A 23344-nucleotide genomic window follows, 5' to 3' on the forward strand; every position below is an offset into this window, starting at 1 on the left:
GCATCATCTCACTATGCAAAAACAGTAATCATGTACCTAAACAAGGAAAACGTGCATTATGTTGAGAAAGCGGATAACCCTGCAAACTTGCCAGAATGTTGTTCTATCAAAATTTTTTGGAGTATTTTGAAAGGCTTGGTCTACAAGAATAATTGGCATGCAGAAAATCTTAAAAAACTATGTTCTAGAATCAAGTATTGCCTTAATAAATTTGATATTGAACTCATACGGAGCCTAGCTCAGTCTATACCAGGCCTAGTTGATAAAGTCAGAAGAAATGGTTTAATTGAGAACAACTGATTATATATTTAAAAACTAAAATAAAAATACTTTCTAGAATATTTTTCCTTTTTGTTTTATCTTACTTCTTTAAAGAGATATGTGTCTTTAAATTCAGTCTCGTTTTTTAGTTGTCACCCGTTATTTATTAAGTCTTTGACAAAGACCTTGTCTTTTTTTTTTTAATTCTTTCACATGATCTTTCCTTATTGAATATGTGACTTCTTTTTGCAAATTATTATAAAAATATTTACAAAACGAGATTTATATTTGATTACCCACTCTTGGTGATTTTCACTTGTGAAATCAACACTGCTATAATAAATCTTTAAAAGTTGTTCTGCAAAACTTTTAATTGAAAAAGAATAACTGCAATGTTTGATTAGAATAAGAGAAATATCATCTAGAATGCTAAAAAGATACTAAATAAAATCAGACAGAATTTGAATCGGATATATAGGTTCTACTTTGTATTAAACTTTCAGGTATTCATTATTAGCAGCGTTTTTTAATCATAAGTTCAACATCTAAATCCTTTTTTAAACTTTTACCATTGTAACGTACTATAGTGCAACTTTTATGCTATCTTCAGAAAGCTGACATTATGGCAATGTTGTATTTATGACAACAAAGCAATATCTTGCATAATGTTTTCAGCAATATTGTGCATAGCATTTTTACCACTGCACATTTATCTATACTTACTAAAAAGTAGCTCCAAAAGATCACTTTGTAAACTGGAAGTAAGAACAAATGTTTAGTCTTCTTCAAGCTAATCATTTGTAAGAGATATAGTTGCTTGTAGCATTATAATTAGAGCATGAGAAGTTTGTTTGGTTGATGTAAAATAATTACATTTTGTCCAAATTTCAATACAATTTGCAATTTTGTTATCGTCTTTCACAGTAGCATTGCTGAGTTGATGTATTATATAAGTTATGTGATAATTAAATTATATATATATATTGAGGTTTCTGCTTTGAGTTAAGTGTTTCATAAATAACTTATAAAACAACAATAAAAATTGTGCTGATTTATTTCTTATAGGAAAATAACTCAATTTTTTCAGGGAAATAACTCTCATAAAAAATCTAAAATATTGCATCTGCAGTTGTTTCATCACATATTGCCAATGTAAGGGTTGACAACTTGTTTGTTTGCAAGATAAGTTACATAATAAATAACTTTTCCTGCTATTTTTTAGTACTTGTTTAGTAATTGTTTTTTTTCTTAAGCTATTACAGCTTTCAACATATGAAATGTAGATGAAACCAGTGTTAGCATTAAAATTAATCCTCAAAAAACATTAGTTAGGTCAAAAGTTGGTGACGATTGGTGCAATAAATACAGGAAGTGGCTATGTCTCTAATATTGATTTTTCCAAGAAAAAAACTTTAAGGATTTTATATTAAAGGGGCCCCAGAAAGTATACTAGGAGAAGCAAACCCATCGAGATGGTCGGATGAAAACATGTTTCATGAACTTATGTAACTTTTTATAAATTTAAGTAAGAAAAATCCAACAATATCGATCTTAACATATATGGTATCAACATATATCAACATCACATCGTATCAACATATATATAGTAATAATAACTTAATATCAACAAACCAATAGGCAATTTATAATAACTTAATACCAACAAACCAATTGGCAAAATATATGCAGCAATTATACAGAGTATTTGATCCATTTAAGACTTATATACAATAACATAATGAAAGATTGGCTGTTGAAAAAAGTCCATGCTAGGAAATCAGCAACCATCTACGATGTGGCAGAAATTTTTGGACAAGCTTTTACTAGAGCTTTTACTCTAAGTAATACAGTTTTTAAGTAAGTTTTCAAAAGACATAAACTATGAATTCTTAATATCAACTATAACAGATTGACTGATGTTTGTCTGAAGATCAGCCTGAAAACTGCAGTCCTATTTTATTAGCAAACCAGACAACTGCCAGTATTGTGTCTCTTAAAACTATTCAATCCTCCCCCAAAAGAAACCATAAAAACAATCTAGATAGGGTCACCCTAAGAAAAAACCCATAATAAAAAAACCAATAACAAAAACTCATAGAAGCATTATTATTTCCAGCCCCATAAAACTTCAAATTGAAAAGAAAAAATGAGAAATTTTGAAGCAAGATTTAAAAAAATTTAAATGAACTGTAGTATAAAGAATCTGCTTAGTCAGTAGAAGACTTTGAAGTTTTGGAAGATTCAAACTTTGAAAAAATCTAACTTAGATTTTTTTATCTCCGCACAAATTCAAGCCAAAAGATCAGTAAAAAAATATGTAGCAGAGTTACAAGAAGTCACTAACATTTAAAAAACTATGCAGCAGAGGTACACGAAGTGATTTTTAACATGAATGTGACATTTAAAAATTCAATCTTTAAGAAAGGACATGATTTCACAAAGATTTATGAGTGGAGACAAAACTGTGTATGAGTTGGAGTCCCTATACATGGTCATTATGTTGCCATATTCCTCTGTCACAGAAGGAGATCATTTGGCATTAACTTTGATTCTCTGGATGTGGAATAGAGAATATGGAATGTTTAATAACAGTGAAAGACTTAATATAACCAAACTTTAATGTAGTCATTTATTATTTTCTTGACAAACTTTAGTGTTTCTTATGTACCTTTTAATATTTTTATATTTAAACAAGTTAGATTTGGCTAGCTATTTTGTTTATGTTGCATAAGCTTGGGTGGCCGCTACTTCTCTTTGCCTGTAGACATCATATTTTAGAAAGATATATAACCCACTTCAACAAGATTTATCTCGGTAGTAAAATGTCTGGTCCAGACAATCAGCTCTTTAAACACCTAACATCAGTCTGGAATGATCTTGAAAAAGACACAGTTCCATTAACAAGGATTCAAAGTCATGCAGGAACTTGTGTAAATAAACAACATTCCTTGAGGTGGAACAGTTCTACAGAGATGTAATAGATAATAGGATCTACAAAAAGGTTAAGAACAACTGCATTGTTTGTACTAATTTGTTAAAATTAATTTTAACAATTTTGTACTATCAAAATATGTAAAACTAAATCTTTTAATTTTAGGATGGTAAATCAAGAATAGATTTTCAGGAGTTAGCTGAACTATCATTAATGGCAGTTTCATAAAAAAAGAGGTTAAAATTTCATATTACTGGTGCATTACATCATGCAAGGTTAATAGCAAAAACATTGTATTACCTTAAAATGTATTTACTGTTAGAAACCATCCTAAACTTATCAGAAAAAAATATTATTGAGATTTGTGATTTGGCTATGTTAGTTGGCATTTTTTACACTCAGTGGTTCCTTAGAGCAACATCTCCTAATAAATATGAAAACAGATTAAAAAAGAAAAGTTAATTGTTTAATTGATGAATTAATCTAATTTTGTTAAAATATTTTGTAGGACATTAAAATGCTGTGGCAGATGAAGAGGTTCATGAATATAAATCTTTATGGAGCTACTTCAGCACTAAAATCATTTGACAGGCACAGCTGGTATCTTGATCCTGCCTTAGTAGTGCTGGCTTTAGCAGATGAAAATTGCCCAAACAGAGAAGATATTGCCAAAGCATTGTACAGTACACTTCCCGCAAAACCATTAGTTTATCCACTTGAACATGTTATAGTCAATAAAGAGCTTCTTCACTCTCTAGATTTTGCTAAAGATCAGCCTCCATGTCTTTGTGCTCTAGTAACTGAGAAATCTTGGCTTATCTTTGATAAGATTGGACATGGAAATGAGTGGGTTGCAGTGGCTTAAAATTCCTTCACAGTTCTGGAAGTTCAACGATTTTTATCTTAAGTTTGAAATCATTATTTAACCCCTTGATGTGGTCAATGACTCATCAGAGACCATTAAACTAGTTAAAGAACTGATTGGAAAATCAACAAAAAAGAGAAGAAAAGACAGGATTTGTCTTTGCTTATTTACAACCATATTTACAAAAGAAGTAACAAAAGGAGCGAAGAAAACAGATTTAGCATCAAACACAACTAACAGTATTTTAAAACAATAACTTGTTAATAACTTAATAAAAGTCTCATATTGCTTTAATTTTGTTCTTCTCATTTATCCTCCTGCAACTTAAAAGAAAGGTATATTAATAGAGGAGAACTAACCCACCTTACTTTAGATACTTCACTAAGTTTGATATCCAAAATAATATAGCATATTTTAATAGCATATTTATAACTTGACTTAAGTGGATTTTGTAATAAAAAAGATTGTAGAAATATGAAAATAACTAATTTTGTCTACTTTATTACTTTTTCTATAACTTTTTCAGTGTTGATAAAAAAAATACACAGAAAGAAGGCCTAAATTTTTTTAATATTAGTCATTGTGAGAATAAATAAAGAAAAAAAATTAAATTATGTAATGTTGAAGGGTGGCACACATGGGTCAAAAATGTCAAAAAAGGGTGAAAAAAAAGTTCTTTGGTGCTGTGTGCCACCCTTAAACTTTTTTTAAATTTAAAAAAAAATATTTCCACCTAAATCTGAACGGTGGCTTATAACTAAACCTAATTTTGAAATTCTGTAAATTGTAGAATATGGCGTTTTTGAATTTTTATATTTACCAAATTAAAACATGTACTACTAATTTTCTAACCTACTAAATCGTTGACCTAATGAATTTTTGACCTACTGAATTTTCAACCTACTAAATATTCAAACTACTGTGCTACGCCTTTCCGGTATTTATTTTGTATACTTTGTTGTTGATTTGAATACAAGCCTAATTTGATCATTTTTGGTGCAGTGGTTGAAGCACTGTCTTCAGAATTGGGAGGTATAAGGTTCAATGAAAGCATGGAAAACTTATTGATTGTTAAATTTTTTTTTTTTTAGATGTAGTTTAAAAAAAAAAACATTAAAAACACAAACCAGGTAATTGGTTGAAAATTAATTTATCTCAAATTGGTTGAAAATAAAAATCTATAAAATAGGCCGAAAAATCGGTCGAAAATGAAAACTTCATAAATCGGTTGAAAATAAAAAAGAATATAATCGGTTGAAAACATTTTAGGCCTCAGTAGGTTATCTGAAAATTAGTTCCACTTTTTAGTAGATGTTCTTTTTGTAGAACAACTTGGTAGGTCAAGATTTTTGTAGGTGTAACTATCTGACAAGATCTGAACCACCCTAATGTGTATACATACAGCGGTGGCCAAAAATTAAAGACCACTCATTTTTTAGTTGGTTTCTTAATCTTTAAATTAAAATTAAGAAGATTCTAATTGACATATTAAATTTTTTTTTTTAATATCTTGTTAATTAAAACATACGGATTAAAGTGGTATAATTTTTTTAATCTAATTTTAATTAAATAGCATTTAACTTATTAAAAAACTGATGAGTACTTATAAATCTTCTTTAAATAAATTGGACAAAATTTAACGACCACTTTTTAAAAATAATAATCCATTATTTTTTTTAACTGTCTTAATTGCTTATTACGTTGGCTATAAAATAAAATGTCGAAACCTGAGTTTCGATATCAAATAAACATTTCTTTTTTGAATTGCAATAAGGATATTAAAATATTACAAAAATGCGTGCAAAGATCGAAGAAAAAGACAGATACGCGGCTCTTGTATTAAAAGAAGAAGGCTATAGCATCAGACAAATAGCAGAAAAGCTCGGAAGGTCTCACTCTTGCATTATTAACATAATTCAACAATACAAAGAGACCCGGTCAATTAATGATCGTCAAAAGACTGGACGCAATAAAATTTTAAATGACCGTGATGTTTGCTCGTTAGTGAGATTAATGAAAGAAAACAGACAAGCATCATCTACAGACTTGTCTACGAAATGGACACTATCAAATGGTCTGAAAACAAGCCCTAGAACTGTGCGAAGGGCCTCCACAATTTAAATTATTTATAGCGTGCTGCTGCAAAAAAACCACGCTTAAATAAAAAACAAAAATTTGCCAGGAAAGAGTGGTGCAAACTACATAAAAATTAGTCAACAGATCAGTGGAGCCGTGTGGTCTTTAGTGATGAAGTGAACGTTGAGGTAGACAACAGAAAAGGTCGCGTAATGTTGCATAGACTTCCAAGCGAACGGTTCGATGAATCATGCATTTTGAAATGAATAAAGCAAGGCAGTGGTTCAATAGGCATTTGGGCCTGTATGAGTGCCTGTAGAGTTGGCGTTTTTCATTTATTCGATGGTAGACTCAATAAAAAAAGGTACATCGAAATTTTGGAATACTCGCTTATTCCTAGCATTGATTTATGGCAGTTGCAAGATGGATTTATTTTCCAGCAAGATAATTCGCCGTGTTATAAAACGCATGTTGTTAGCAATTGGTTCAATTCTAATAAAATTCAAGTGCTTTCATGGCCTGCCAATAGTCCAGACTTGAATCCAATAGAGAATTTATGGTCGTGGCTTGATCACAAGCTTGGTAAAGAACAACTTTACAATTTGGAAAATTTGAAATCTTCTATCTCTCATCATTTGAAAAATGTGCCTGATGAAGTAATCAAAACTTTAATGAATTCAATGCCAGAACGAGTACAAGAGTGCTTGAAACAAATGGAGGAACAACACGTTTCTAAATTAATTTTTTATTGCTTTTTAAAATATTTTTGAAACTGGTCTTAAAATTTTGTCCAATTTTTTTTCCCATTTATATTTTTTACTAGTCAGTTTTTTAATTTTTTAACATTATTTTGAAAATAAATAATAAATTCTTTTATAATAAATATAAAATACAATAAAAATTATTTCTAAAAATGTTTTTCTTTTTTTGATACCTTTTTCCAAAATAAAATTATACTAAGGTTAAAAAAAAATTTTGAAAAAAAATGAGTGGTCTTTAATTTTTGGCCACTGCTGTATATAAACAATTTTAAAATGTATTCTACCAAGTAGAGTGCTTAATATTCTTAAAAGTGTGTATATATGTAATTTTATCATTTTTATTAAATTTTTGATTATGCTCAATAAAATAAAATAAAAACTAGTTTTAAAATGAAATAACTTATAACTTTACCTTTCTCTTCACACTGAACTAAATGTCTAAAAGGTTGATTTTTTGTACTATTGCTGTATGTAGCTTGATTAAGCTCATATATTTTTCTAGAAACTGATATTGTTCCATTATAACTTTCACGTTTAGCAAGCTTGCACCTATACTTTTCTAGTTTTTGGTCAATTGTATCCAACTTTTTACATAAAGTAGAGGAAATTTTCTCCTAAATAAATCATATATACATAATCAAAAACAATAAATTACAACAACCAAAGTCAAAGAATAAAGATTTAATACTTTAATAATACTAATTTTTTAGATTATTAGTCACATAGAGTCATATAGGAAAGGAAGAACTGTTCTATAACAGCAGGATACTATTCCAAATTCCAACTTGTTGGTCACTATCTATTCCTGAGAGAATCAATCAAAGGAGAAAAGAACCCATAAAGCAAATTAAGAAAAATGTAACTAGTTTATGGCTGAAGAAGTCAAATTTTCATTTATCAATTTAAGTCACACAAGCAAAACTAGATCAAGCGCTGTAGACATATCATAAATGTGTAAAACAAAGAAAATACGATCCATTGAATGAAGCTTTTGGTATCACAAAAAAGGTGAATGACTCTGCAGTGAAGATAAAAGATTGTATTATGTTCAGATTGAAAGCAAAGAAAAGGTCATGTATACAATTGGGAAGTTTGCTAGTTCAAAAACTATCCCAATCCATTCAAAAGAAGGAAAATCTCCTTGAAGCCTACTCTAAGCCTATTCAGAATGTTTTTATTTTTAAAAATTAAAATAAAAACATTCAGAATGTTTTTAAAAATATTGTAGTCTTTTAATTTGAGTTTTTGTGATTTTTTAAACTTAATTACTTTCCACAATTAAATTAATATGTTTTGTTATAATCTAACCTTAATTTTGTCAGTTTAAAAACCACAATCGAAGAGCAGTTTTTCACCACTTACTGTATATCTAAGTCCTTTACTCTCTCTCTCTCTCTATATATATATATATATATATATATATATATATATATATATATATATATATATATATATATATATATATATATATATATATATATATATATATATATATATATATATATATATATATATATATATATATATATATATATATATATTCAGTTGCACCCGAACTGGACCATTTTTCTTTTAAGCTGTTTTTCTGGTGTTCAATACATCTCGATATCACCTTCTTTTTAGTTTCACCAATGTATATCAAACCGCATGAACATTTAAGCTGGTATACGCCAGGGTTTGTGTTTAGTGGTAGTTTAGTTTTATTGTTGCAAAAAATATTTTTTAAATTGGGAGTTGATTTGAAAATAACCTTTATGTTTTGTTTTCGAAATTCTTTACGAAGTTTTGGACCAACAATTGGTATCCAAGGTAGTTTTATAAAGGGTTGGGTATCTAATGGTTGACATGTGGTGTTTTTTGAACTGTTTTTTAAATAGTCTTTAGTAATATTATTTAGAATGTTCTTATCGTGGCCATTTTCAACAAATATGTCTATTAGAAAATCAATTTCTTTTTTAAGGTGTTTTGAAGAGCAAATTCTTTTTGCACGACATAAAAATCCTTTAAAAACGCCAATAATAATGTTAGGATTAATGTTCGAGTTAGGTTTAAGTTGAATATTTGTAATAGCTTCTTTTCGATGTATTTGAAATTCATTAGCTCCAGAGCCTGTGTTCCTAATATCAATATCTAGGAAATTGAGTTGTTTGAGGTCGTTTTCAAGTTCCACTGTGTATTTTATGGCAGGATGTTGTTCATTAAGGATGTTAAGGAACATTTGTTGTTGTTTTATTGAAGCAAAGCAAGCGTGACAATCATCTACATATCTCTTGTAAGTTTTTGGTTCGGATGTATAAACACTTGCTATGTTAAGGGCCTTTTCATTTTTCAAAAAAAAAAGAAAATGACTTTCAAAGATTATATATATACAGTATCGGACAAAACGAGTGCAACCAAATAATGCTAATTTAGTTTCTTTATATAAAAGTGCTGCATTTTTTCAATTTAGAGAAATAATTATGTAACTGTTTAGAGACAAAGTTTTTCAAGTTTTATTCATCACAAAGTTCATTATTTGTACACGAAAATTAATAAATTAATCAAAAGTATTAAAAATAGTTGATTTCCTTCTAGACAAAACAAGTGCAACTCGACAAAATGTTGACCAAGCTGTATTTCGCTATTAGTATTTCGTGGTGAATCCTTTGTTGTCGATCACAGTCTTGCATCTTCGAGGCATAGATTCGATTAGGTGATCAATGAAACTTTGTGGAATCGCTGCCCAGGCCTTTTGGATTTGTTCAAACAGTTGACCCTTATTACGAACACCTTCACGATTAATTCTGCGGTTGACGATCTCCTACAGGTTCTCGATAGGGTTGAGATCCGGAGATTGAGGCGGCCAATCCATCACCGATAAGTGGTTGTCTTGAAACCACTGCTTGACTACTTTTGCAGTGTGTTTTGGATCGTTGTCTTGCTGAAAAACCCATTTTATTGGCATATTCCATTCAGCATGAGGTAACATAACATCTTTCAGGATATTTTTATACATGAAACGGTCCATTATTCCATTGTTTCGATGTATTGGACCTAGACCGTTAGCAGAAAAACACCCCTAGACCATTACATTGCCTCCACCATGCTTCACGGTCTTATGGCAGTAACATAAATCGAGGCGTGTTCCGGCCGGTCAACGTACACGACAAATGCCATCGCTCCCAATGATGTTGAACTTCGATTCATCACTAAACAGGACAGTTCGTGATTTCTGCACATTCCAGTCAATATGAGATGTAGCAAACAGGAGTCTTTTCTTCTGGTTTTTTAGTGAAATCAGCGGTTTCTTTGCAGGGCGTCAAGAAAACAATCCGGCTTCAACAGCACATCGTCTGATTGTTCGGTCCGATACAGGCAGCTCTAATTGCTTTTGTATCTCGACTGATGATATCCAGGGATCCTTCTTGACGGATGTGACGATCATAGAATTCTCTCTAAAAGTGGTGGAACGATATTTGGAACATAGTCTTGATACGATCCATTTTTTCAGGCGATATTTATCACAAATACTTTTTTGTGACATTTCACTTACGTAATCGCCAATAATTTACTTTCTTAGTTCCAATCCAAGACTGTCGGGAGCCATTTTTGCACTTGAAGTCATAAAAATAATAAAATTAAATAATCATGCTTCTCAAGGCTTACCGTGTGGACTGTATTGATGTAATGAAACACTTGTTGTATTTCACTTCTTGTATTGATGTTCTTCGATAAAACACTTTGATAAAACTCACTTCGATAAACTGTCTTGATAATACTGACTGATTGACTTCCATATACTGACTGAATTACATGTCGATTTACATGTCTCTTATATAGTAAAATAAACCTGTGTGAACCTGTTCTGGAAGATTCTAGATGCTTCTTTTCGATGCTTCTGGAAGCTTCTGGATGCGTCTGGATGCTTCTGAATGTTTCTGGATATTTCTGGATGCTACTGGATGCTTCCAGATGCTTCTTCTGGAAACTTCTGGAAGCTTCTGCATGCTTCTGGAAACTTCTGGATACTTCCTTTAATTATTAAAAAACTTCAGTGACGTTGAAACGAACCAGACTTTAGAAAATAAAACAAACCAAAAAAGTTGCACTTGTTTTGTCTGCTGCAAAATGGCACTTGTCAACGAAATTCTGCCTGTGTGCTGTCACCTGTCAGCTGATTGCTCATGTCATGGCATGCTATGACTCCAGACTCCTGAACTGTTTGCTGTGGTAGTATAGTTCGTTTCGTTTTTAAGACATTTAAAATTAGCAACCCTTTTTAGCATTGTTTGATGTTGGTTGCAAATATTTTGTCCAATACTGTATATATATATATATATATATATATATATATATATATATATATATATATATATATATATATATATATATATATATATATATACACACACACAAATATAAATTATGTGAGTGTATTCTACAAATAAAGTGCTCAATATTCTTAAATAACAGAGCGATAATAAATTAGTAAAAACGCTTATCTAATTTTCATCAACAAGTTGTTTCTACATCAGAAGGTTCATCATGATTTATATAATATACATTTTTATAATATATACATTTTTATAATATATATATTTATATAATATATATATTTAAATACATGCTATGCACTGAGAAACAAATTGAGTGTGATACTACCATGGATGTGGTGGGGATTGAATATGGAACTTCTTGCTCACAAAGCTATGTAACATTTGCACAAGTTTTTCTTTATTAATGTAGATGTTTTTTGCTATTAATATAGATCATCCAGGTCATATTTTAAAAACCTAGAAAATTGTTAGGGTAAAATATGGAAAAAATATGGAATATATGGAAAAAATCTGGAATATATTTTTCTCTTAAATTTGCTTTAAGCTGAGTTATTTCAAACTTTTTTCCAAACTTTTTATTACTTTGGTATGAGTGATGATTGAAAAAGCTTAAAAAACAAATATGTTACAAAAATATATACCTAAACTTGTATGAAAACGTTTTGAATTCCGGGAAAAACTAAAAGTTAAGAAAAATATCCGGAATTCTGGTTATATCTGGAAAAAGATAATCCTTGAACTAAAGTTATTCTAATTTTTTACCAGACAAACCTAAGTGAGAAAATTATTCTAAGCTAGACATATTTATGTATAAAATTTAAAATTATTTTGATCCGAAAAAAAAATCATAGAGGCAACTATTTATGAACTAATTTTTAGTTTTTTTGTCAATGATTAACCACCAATTACTATAATATGATTGCACCGTAATGTTAGTATAGTCTTATTACAATATTTAGTAATCTATTAGCCAAGTCCTACTCCGTATTGCAATGTGAGAAAACAGGAATTCTCAAAGTTGAAGTAAAACTAAGGAAATAAAAATTATTACATTGAAAAAAAATTTTTTTTACTTATATAAAACTAAAATATAACATGATTAAATGTAAAATCATAGTGGTTTTAGAATTTACAATCATAATGGTTGCAAATTCTAAGCCAGGTATTATAAATTTTAAAACTTAACAAAATTTTTTAAAAGGGGTGAGCAACTTTTATAGCAAAAAAAAAGTTTGAAAAGAAATAATTCTGAGACACAAATGGTGTTTTATTAGTTAAAAAATGTAAAAAAAAAATTTTTTAGCATAAGTTTAGATGAACGCTTGTGCTTATTCTAGAAGCCAACAGTTTTGACGGGTTAGGAACTGTATTAATTACATATTTGTATATTTCAACCTTTTTTTTTCAATTAAGCAGCATCTTCAAAACAAGCCTTTTGCTTCTTAAAAGTCCCAAGATAACATTGTTCAAAAAAAAAAATTTTACTCATATTTGTAAAAATGAAATTACAAATGTAAAAATTGTCAAAAATGTTGGTTCCTCCATGGAACTCATCTAAAAAAAAGTAAGGTTATTATATTACTAAAAAAAAAAGTAAGGTTATTATTTTACTAAAAAAAAGTAAGGTTATTATTTTATTAAAAAAAAAGTAAGGTTATTATTTTACTAAAAAAAAAGTAAGGTTATTATTTTACTAAAAAAAAAAGTAAGGTTATTATTTTACTAAAAAAAAAGTAAGGTTATTATTTTACTAAAAAAAAAGTAAGGTTATTATTTTACTAAAAAAAAAAGTAAGGTTATTATTTTATTAAAAAAAAAGTAAGGTTATTATTTTACTAAAAAAAAAGTAAGGTTATTATTTTACTAAAAAAAAAAAGTAAGGTTATTATTTTACTAAAAAAAAAAGTAAGGTTATTATTTTACTAAAAAAAAGTAAGGTTATTATTTTACTAAAAAAAAAAGTAAGGTTATTATTTTACTAAAAAAAATTCTTCACAATTCAGAAAAATTTAATTTTGAAAATTGTTCAAATAGTTTCACCCTAATATTTAACATCTAATTTGTACCTGATATAAAAAGGTATACCTTGTTATATTATTTTTGTGGTAAAAATAACTTTTGGAATGCAGGATTATCACTATTAAAACTGAGGCTAAAAATAAGGACTTTAAGGAGAATTAAGGATACATTTTCCCAATTTATAAGGAGATTTGGTCGCAATCACCAATTTTTTCAAGGAAAAAAAAAGGAGAATTAAGGAGAAAATAATTACTTTAAAAACAAAATTGTTCTTTTTTCAATAAATATTAAATGTAAATAGATAAACTATTATAAATATAATATACTACACACACACACATTTTATACACATATACACACGTCCAACATTTGCGTGTTGGACGAAAGTAAAAACCATTAATTTAATTACAAATAAATCGTTTTTTAAAAAAACCACAAAAACGCAAATTTAATTGACCAGAATGTTTTTAAAAACATTCTGAATGTTTTTAACAATATAAACAATGTTTTTATTTTTATTTTTTTTAATAAAATGTTTTTATTTTTAATTTTTTTAATAAAATGTTTTCATTTTTATTTTTTTTCACTGTAAATCATGCGCGGAGTGTTGCTACATTGACTATCTTATAGTCTGACTCGCAAGGGAGTGCTGCTACATCGACTGACAAATAGCCTGACTCGCAAAGGAGTGCTGCTACATCGACTGACAAATAGCCTGACTCGCAAGGGAGTGCTGCTACATCTACTATCTTTTAGCCTGACCCGCAAGGGAGTGTTGCTACATCGACTGAGGGTTTGGTTGGGGCAGGCAGTCTATCAATTAATAAATAAAAATAATTCCGGTCTTGCATTTTAATTTTTACTTTTTGTCAATAAAATTTGGAAAAAACTTTCGGACAACATCTACGGGTTGTATATATATATATATATATATATATATATATATATATATATATATATATATATATATATATATATATATATATATATATATATATATATATATAACATTAAAAAAGTTCATTTTTCTTTTTAACAAGCTTCTTTTTTTCAACATAAAGCTTTTCAAGAGATTCTAGTTTTTCAAATGCAGCTCTTTTTAATGCATTAGATTTTGATATGTCAGTTTTAATGTCATCGAAATATAAAGAGAATCATTAAATAATGACATTTCATTTAGTATTATATGAACTAAAAATTAGTAATAGAAAAACAAGAACAGTCTAATTTCAAATTTCAAAACTTGACCTAAAACATATGTAACACTACTAGATTAAAAAAATGTTATACTTAAGTCTTTGATTTCCATGTACAAAGTGGCCAGCCACTAAGTACATGGAAATCAAAAAAAAAAATCTAAAAAATGGTTTTTAAACTAAAAAATAAAAAATAATTAAACGTGTTAATTAAAAAAAAGATTAGCTAAAAGTTAAGGATATATTTCTAGTAATATATAAGAACAATTAAAAAAAAACATACAGCAAAAAAAACTATTTTATTATTTTGTAGAACCACATTTCTCTTGTAATCATTGATTTACTCTCTTTGGCATTGAATTTACAAGACTTGATATATTGTTGATATCTGATATCGTTGTTTTCTCCTTTAAATATATCGATTGAGGGAAGAAGGCATTATCAATATTCTAAAATTTCGATATATCTATCAAAATTATTCAACCCTCAAATAATCAATAGCATACAACTCCTGTATAGTTCATGCAGGCCCAAATACCTACATGTGCTCCTACTTTGCTTGGTTCGCTTCATTGTTAAATGGAATATGCAATATTTAACTTTTTTTTTAAATTGTTTTTTTGACAATGAGATAGTCCTTGGTTTCAAAGAAAAATAGATTCATAACGTGTTTTTTCATAGAATGTCAACCGTGATTTAGGAGTTTCATGCTGTATTTTTTTATAGTTCATTTTGTAACTTTTTTTATTATTTGATTTATTTATATTTTTATTAGTAAGATTTCAAACAACAAAAACAAAAATAATCATCATTTGAAAAAAAAATACTTTATATTTCACTGCTATGAAAACTACAAAAAATGCACCTTTTTCATTTTTCCTTTAAAAATGTCATATTTATTGCAGTAAAATCTAATGTGAATTTTTTTTTTATGAAAATAATGATTATTTTTGAAATTTTTATAAAATTTCGCTCAAATTGAGACCCAACATGACCTACCTTTGAAAAACTATTTTTTTGAAATCATTAGGGAGTCAAATATTCAAGGGTGTTGGGGGACCTCTAAAAAAATTAAAAGTCAGTGTTTTTTTAATATATAGAACACAATTAGGAGCCAGACAAAATCAATTTTTTTAAATTGCTGTTTTGTGGACCCTTATATATATATATATATATATATATATATATATATATATATATATATATATATATATATATATATATATATATATATATATATATATATATATATATATATATATATATATATACATATATATATATATATATTTTTAAGTAATTCACCTCCCCAAGGCCAAGAGGGCCACTACATATGAGAAGGCTACTTGTGGTTAGAACCCTCTCCCAACTCTATAACTCCGAAACATAAACCTTGACGAAGAAGGCCGCTGCGCGGAGAAAGAAGTTGATTTATATATGTGTATATATATATATATATATATACATATATATATATATATATATATATATATATATATATATATATATATATATATATATATATATAAATTTATTACAATTAATACAATTTATTATTGATCTGTTCTTTTAGAACATTGAGCACTCTGTTTGTAGAATACACTAACATAATTTATATATATATATTATATATATATATTTTTATATATATATTTATATATATATATATATATATATATATATCTAATATATATATATATATATAAATATATATATATATTTATATATATATATATATTTATATATATTTTAAAGAGTTTTTTTTTTTAAGGATATTTAAGGTTTTTAAGGAGGACTGGGAATCCTGGAATCATATATGGTTGAGAATTTTTTGAAAAATTTTATTAAGTTTCAAAATTCTTATTAACTTGGATTTTTTTTTATCATAAAAATAATTAGTTAGAGCAACAACACTTAAAAAAAAAATTTTTCTTACTTGTAATATAAATATGACTTTTCTTACTTGTAATATAAATATGACTTAATATCAATGAAAAAAAAAGTATTAAAGTTATTTAAGTTTATTATTAATATATATATTTTCTTCAGTGTGACACGAGTTGTGACACTTCTATTAGATTTCTCTCATTATTATAAAGTTTGCAGAATGACATTTTGTTATTGGGTTATATCATTTTAATATCAGTTTATAAAATATTTCTGTTAGTATTGAGGTCATTTTTTGTTTCAAAAAATTCTAATAGCTAAGCTGTAGCCTCTGTTGCAAGACATAATCTGCTATATAACTATTATATATATAACTATTTACGTAAAAACTAAAACTTGTTTACAAACCAAATATTTCCAGAATACTACAAAGTTATTAAACTTAAAAAAATAAAAGTTATTACAACTTACTTGATTGTGTATCACTAGTTGGAACTTGTTGATTTGTCCTTTTTGTTTTCCTTATATTGCATAATCATTTTTCTCTTTGAGTATTTGAAATTTTAAACCAACTTGAACAAGAATTGGTCTACTAGTTCAAGTTGATTAAAAGTTTCATTTTTATTAAGAAGTTGGTCTACTAGTTGATTAAAAGTTTGATACTTAGTAATACTACCATGGTTAATTGCTAAACCATTTTCTATTCTTTCAATATCCAAGTATTTGTTAATTATACCCACAGTTCACAAGATGCACCTCGATTTCCTAAATAAAGATTGAATGCTTTCACATTTATATAAACTTTTTTTAATGCTTTTTTTTTTAAGTCTTTATCCACTAGAAAACTTATATATTTATTCTTTTGATGACTGGATCAAAGATAATCTTTGTTTAGAAATTTTGGTGGAAAGTTAGTAATATTTGGATTCATAATGATAAATCTTATGTTTCTAGTAAAAGTGGGACATGATCATGATATTATTAGTGTTTATGTTAATTTTTTATTAAATATTACATTTGCATTTATTTCAACTACAGTCAACCCCAAACTTTATGTTTTTAAATACCTGAGTTTGTACCTAAAATAATGTTTTCAAACATCTGTATTGTTGTCATAAATATCTACTGAAGCATATATAAATTAGCAATTTCTTACTAGTTTTGCTTATCTTTATAGTACATGGCTTTTTCGGAAAAAGAAGGAAAAAAACAAAGAACAAAGAAAAAAAAGATTGCTTCCTTAGCCCAAACTCTTAGTCGATGTAGCAGTACTCCTTTGCAACAGCAGGTTATAAGATAGTTGATATTTGTACCGAAGATGAAAATATTGAAAATATATGTCACAATAACTTACTGTGAATTGGCTCCTACCTAATAAAATGTTTTTGCGCTTTTACATACTTTTTTTTAATTTTCCTGATCCTGCATGATGTCGGACATTATTTATTATTTTAAATGTTTTTAAAGTATTACTGACACAATTATATATTCTATATTTAACTGTCTATTATTTTTTTGAAAGCAACCTCGGAACTAGGAAAAATGAGTTTGGCAATAATTTGCTGACTTTAAACTGTTAGAGGTTGGCATCATGTCGGCAAAAAAATTTTGACACAAAAGGGTTAACATAAAACATAGAAATTAGGTCATCGATAATTTAATGACTGCAAACATTTTTATGTTGGCAGTTATAACGGCATTGCCAAATGCTGACCCTAATTTCAAGGGCTGAGTATGCATAAACATGTATAAAAAAGTTATATAAACTTTTTTAACAATTAAAAATTGTTTTGTTTTGTATTAAAAAAACCATTATAATGAAAAAAATTTCCATTGAATAAAGGAGACCTTTTGTTTTGTTAGTAAAGAGAACAGCAAACCAAACCACTAAGCTAATGAAATATATGTGGACACAAAAAAAATGTTTTTTGTGTCCACATATATTTCATTAGCCATTAGCTTAGCAGTTTGATGTGCTGAATATAATTTTATGACTATTTATTATTTTAATTAAAGCTAATTTTGTTATAGAATCATTTTATTTTCATAACTTTATAAAGAAGGTAGAAAAATTTTATGATTTTTATGATTAAACTATATTTTTTGTGCTGAATTCTATGCTTGGTCAAATTCATTCAAATTTGTTTGTGCTGAGTTCTATGCTTGGTCAAATTCATTCAAATGTGTTTGTGCTAAATTCTATGCTAGGTCAAACTCATTTAAATTTGTTTGTGCTGAATTCTATGCTTGGTCAAATTCATTTAAATTTGTTTAAATTTTCATACTCAAAGTTGTTCAAATTCAAATTTGATTTTTTCAAACTTTTTCAAATTAATATCAATATTACTTAAAAAACTTGATTTAGCTAAAATTATTTAAAAAATTACTAAAATATTTCAAGCTTTAAAGGGATCCCAAACCTCCAAGACATGTTGTGTTTATTTTAAAGAGAATAATAAAAAAAAATGTTTGGGCTAAATTTTTTTGATTAAAACAAAAGAATAAATGAATACAAAGAAAAATTAACTTTTTTATTTTAGTTGAAGTATGCTAACTTTTAGGCCTACAATAAAACTGAGGTTAGCATAATATGCGCCGCAATTTGACTTGAATTCATTGAATTTTCTTGTTTGCGTAAGAGATGGATTATGCAAACAAAAAAATCAATGATGTCATGTATTGAAACTCTTAGGAATAAAATGCGCTTGAATAAATTATCAAGTCTGTAGATTGCGGCGTATATTACGGTGACTTTTAGGCCTACAATAAAACTGAGAAGGCGAGCTTCGACTAAAATAAAAAAGTTGGTTTTTCTTGGCTTTCATTTATTCTTTTGTTTTAATCAAAAAAATTTAGCCCAAACATTTTTTTTTTAATCACTCTCTTTAATATGAACACAACATGTCTCAGAGGTTTGGGATCCCTTTAACAAATAAATTCAGAAAAAAATTTTTTGCTTTTGAAAAATATTATTGAATAGTTTTTTCAAAAAGTAGAATGCAATTGAAAACTTATGAAAAAAAAATATGATAATTACGTGGTATTTCATTGAAAAGTATTTTACTAAAAAAGCATGGGATGAATCTTATAAAAGTGCTGACTGTCTTTAGAAAAAAAAAAAAGGTCCTCAAAAATCTATTGGTTGATGGCTTATTAAATTTTTAATTCGGAAAAAAATCAAATTTACTCAAATCTACCTGTTTCGATTTCTCAGGTGTAGGTATTTTTTTCATAACTTGGGATCATTTCCGAAACTAAGAGAAAAAATCACATTAGAAATGATAGCTTGTTTGAACAATGACCATGATAGTATTTGTAGAAAAGTTTGTAGAGAGTGGTTATAGCTTGGCAGATAAAGCAGGTTTAACTACATTTACAATGTGTTCCTTTTTTGAAATTCTCTTAAGTGCTGGTCTCAACTATAGATGGAGGTGCAATGATCTTGACAAATTCAACTAAAAGAAACATTAGTAAAATTTGGTTTAAATCAACAGTCAAACTGGTTATAACAAACCTAACTATCCAGCACAACAAATCATTTCACTTATCAACTAAAAGCATCATTGATGCAGAAACAGTCTCACATATGACCTAAGATACCATGCCGTACACTTAGAGATGTGACTCTTTTTTTAGTTGTTGCTTTTTTGGTTTTTGCTCTGGCCTGCTCTAGATGAAAAGACCTAATATGAGTCTTTAGGGAGCTGGTATTGAAGTTAGGTGTGGATAGAACCTTTTAACAAATTGATTCTGTTCTTGCTGGTCTTTGATCTGACAAGTGAACTGAAGACGATTCTTGTTTTCCTTGTTGAGAGCTTGGATTTTTGCTTGTATTTATTGATTGCTACACATACAATTTCTCTTGGACAATTATATACAATTGGCATAATACTGTTTGGACAAGTAAAAGCAATTGCAACCCTAAAATTCCCTTGGACATTTACGCACAAAAGAATTCTCATTTGAATGCGTATTAAAGCTGTTGCACTAAACTTAGGAGATGTTCACAATAATGTTTTCATTAAAATACAATTATTTTATTGTTTTTTTAAATTATTTTATTGAAAAAATATAATAATAGTAAGATAATAATAAAAAATGTAAATTAAAATAAAAATACTGATAAAAAAAAAAAATTAAAACGGTATAATTTTACAGTAACGTAATAATGCCAGATAATTATTATTTCTCAGATAAAAAAAAATTAATTTGGTTTTTATTGAGAGAATAGAAGTTTATAACAAATGTGTATTTAGTTAAAGTTTTTTTTTTCCTTCATGTATGGCATCAATTGGTTTCAATGAGAAAATGAATAAAGATAAATAAAAAAATTTATTTCAAAAAAAAGTGTAAATTTTTTTCAACTCAAAAGTATGAATATAAAGATATACTTTGTTATCAAGAATTTTCTATGCAAAATAAAAATTTCAGTTATCTAAATATATACCTTATAATCAAGAATAACAAATGAATTTTTTGTAACAGGGTCATACCAGCTTAATTCAATTTATGCTTGACACCATCCCACCTCAGATTTTGATGATTTTTGGTATACAAACTTAAATTAATGAAAAAAAAACTCCACTCCAAATTTTAGTGTCTGACTCCTTACGGTTTTAGAGATATCGATACTCATTCCTAATCCCTTTTTTGATTATTTTTTTCAACGCCATTTATTTTTTAAGCTAATTACATAACACAACTTTAAGTTATGAAACACTTGCTCAATAGTGTTGAAAATTTGTACCTAACTATTTTTTAGGGAGAGGAACTCAAAAATGATAGCTAAAACACACAAAAACTTCTTTATGAAAGTTCAGTTTCAAAGTGGTGTAACACTTTTTATAAGTATTTTGATGCCCCGTACAAAAGGTAGTAAATCCTGAGATATCTAAAAGATATGATTCTGGAATTTTTTCCTATGATTTTATATATAACAAACTCCTTATTAGAAAAAAACTGGAAGGGTTTTCTTTTTTGAATTTGATTTAATTACAATGAAAGTTTTATTTAAAAAATTAAGAAAAATTATTATTTAATAATGAAAAAAAAAAAGCTTACTTAAAATGTTACTCCACAATCAACATACCTTGCTGTGATCCATTAAACTCACACAATGGAAAAAGAAGAAAAGGTATCATTACTTAACCATGAAACTTTTTTTAAACTATATTGTAATTATATATACTTTTTGCAAAATCATTGAAGTAGTAATTATCACTCATGTTTTTAGGAGGATGTAAAGAAATTTGCTAGGAAATTAAAAACATTGGTATTAATGTTATTCCTGGAGAAATGATATGGCAATAAAGTGAAATTAAATTGATGTCATTTAAGGATGATGGACCAGGAAAACCAACTTGCAGCCAGATTTATGAAGATGAAGAGAATGAACTTGCTATAAACAACTATTTAAAGGAAAATTTTTCTTTGACAACTATGAACTTAAGTCTTCTCAAAACGCCTGCTGTGAATAGTCATTCAAGAGTTGTTCTTAGTAAAAAGAAATCATGTTCAAAAAACAGTAAAGTTAGGTATTGCAAGAACTTTAAATATAGATCCTTATCAGTTAAACCACGAACCTTCAATGAATCATCTAAACCATGAATCTTCAATAAATCATCAAAACCACGAACCTTCAATAAATCATCTAAACCACGAACCTTCAATAAATCATCTAAACCACGAACCTTCAATAAATCATCTAAACCACGAACCTTCAATAAATTATCTAAACCACGAACCTTCAATATATCATCTAAACTACAAACCTTCAATAAATCATCTAAACCACGAACCTTCAATAAATCATCTAAACCACAAACCTTCAATAAATCATCTAAACCACGAACCTTCAATAAATCATCTAAACCACGAACCTTCAATAAATCATCTAAACCACAAACCTTCAATAAATCATATAAAGAAGTTAAAAGTAAAGCAAATGACATGGATATACTTATAAGAAAAATTAAAAAAAAAATGCTAACTTCCAATTGGAATTAGAAAATTCAGAAAAATACGAACACTGGTTCCAATATCTTGGTCTAACAAATGTATAGAAAAAGAAAGTTGCAAATATCATGCAAACTGCTGCAGAAAAATAGTATTTTATCTTTCCCTATAAAAAAAACAACAAGGAAATATCTCATTTGTACATGTATTTACTGTATGCAGAGTTGCAAAAACACCGGTTTTTTTGAAAAAAACCAAAAACCATACGTTTTTTTAAAAAAAACAAAAAAACTATGGTTTTTTTGGTTTAAATTAGGTTTTTATTAAAAAATGCCGTATTTAGTTATCCTTTTAAATTAAAAAAAAGTATAACGCATTTTATTTGAGTAAACTATATTCTTTATCAATATTACTGTTATATTTCATTAAAATTATTCAATACGTCATTATTTACTATTCTATATATAAATACAAGCTTTGCTGCTTTTTCTACTCCCAATTGGTTTCTTAACTAAGAATGAACAAGGCCAAAAATTGAAAAAATTCTTTCAATTCCAGCACTAGAAGCTGGTGCATTTAATAAACCTTCAAAATCCACTATGTTACAATCCACAATTTTTAGAGATTTCCACCATTCTATTGGTGATACATTTTTTAAAACAGATTCACTATACAAATAGTTTTTATCGAATGGAGCAGATTTGGCTTTTAATTTGAATATTATTGGTAACAAATTCTTGAACTCTTTATCTGCGAAATTTATGGCAGCTTCATTTTCATTTTCAGAAAGATTAGATCAAAAATATCTAGGATCTAGTATGTTTGCCAGTAAATGAGCATCACTGACAGTCTGAAGGTATCTAGACTCAATTTTTTTTCTTCTTTCGTTTGATAAAAATGATAAACTGTTCATCAAATCTTTAAAAATCTCAACAGTGTCACTTATTTTTGTTTGATCACTTTGCAACTTATCTAGACCTGCTGCAATTGGTTTTAATATTTTTAATAAATCCTCTGCGTTTCGCTTTATCTGTATATCACTTACTTTTTTACCAATCATGAGATCCAAGTCTTTA

The 23344-nt window shown here is 27.6% G+C and overlaps 1 protein-coding gene across 1 annotated transcript in view; it reads right to left on the bottom strand.

Moving 5' to 3' along the window:
- The window catches only part of LOC100199875 (RNA-binding protein 41), a 74382-nt gene that overhangs the window by 35868 nt on the left and 15170 nt on the right, over positions 1-23344 (bottom strand). Inside the window, exon 3 of the mRNA XM_065797914.1 lies at positions 7308-7509. Coding sequence (XP_065653986.1) covers positions 7308-7509 — 202 coding nt within the window. The remainder of the gene's footprint in view (positions 1-7307; positions 7510-23344) is intronic.

The sequence above is a fragment of the Hydra vulgaris genome, chromosome 05 (genome assembly GCF_038396675.1).
Source record: "Hydra vulgaris chromosome 05, alternate assembly HydraT2T_AEP".
NCBI classification, from domain to species: Eukaryota; Metazoa; Cnidaria; class Hydrozoa; order Anthoathecata; family Hydridae; genus Hydra; species Hydra vulgaris.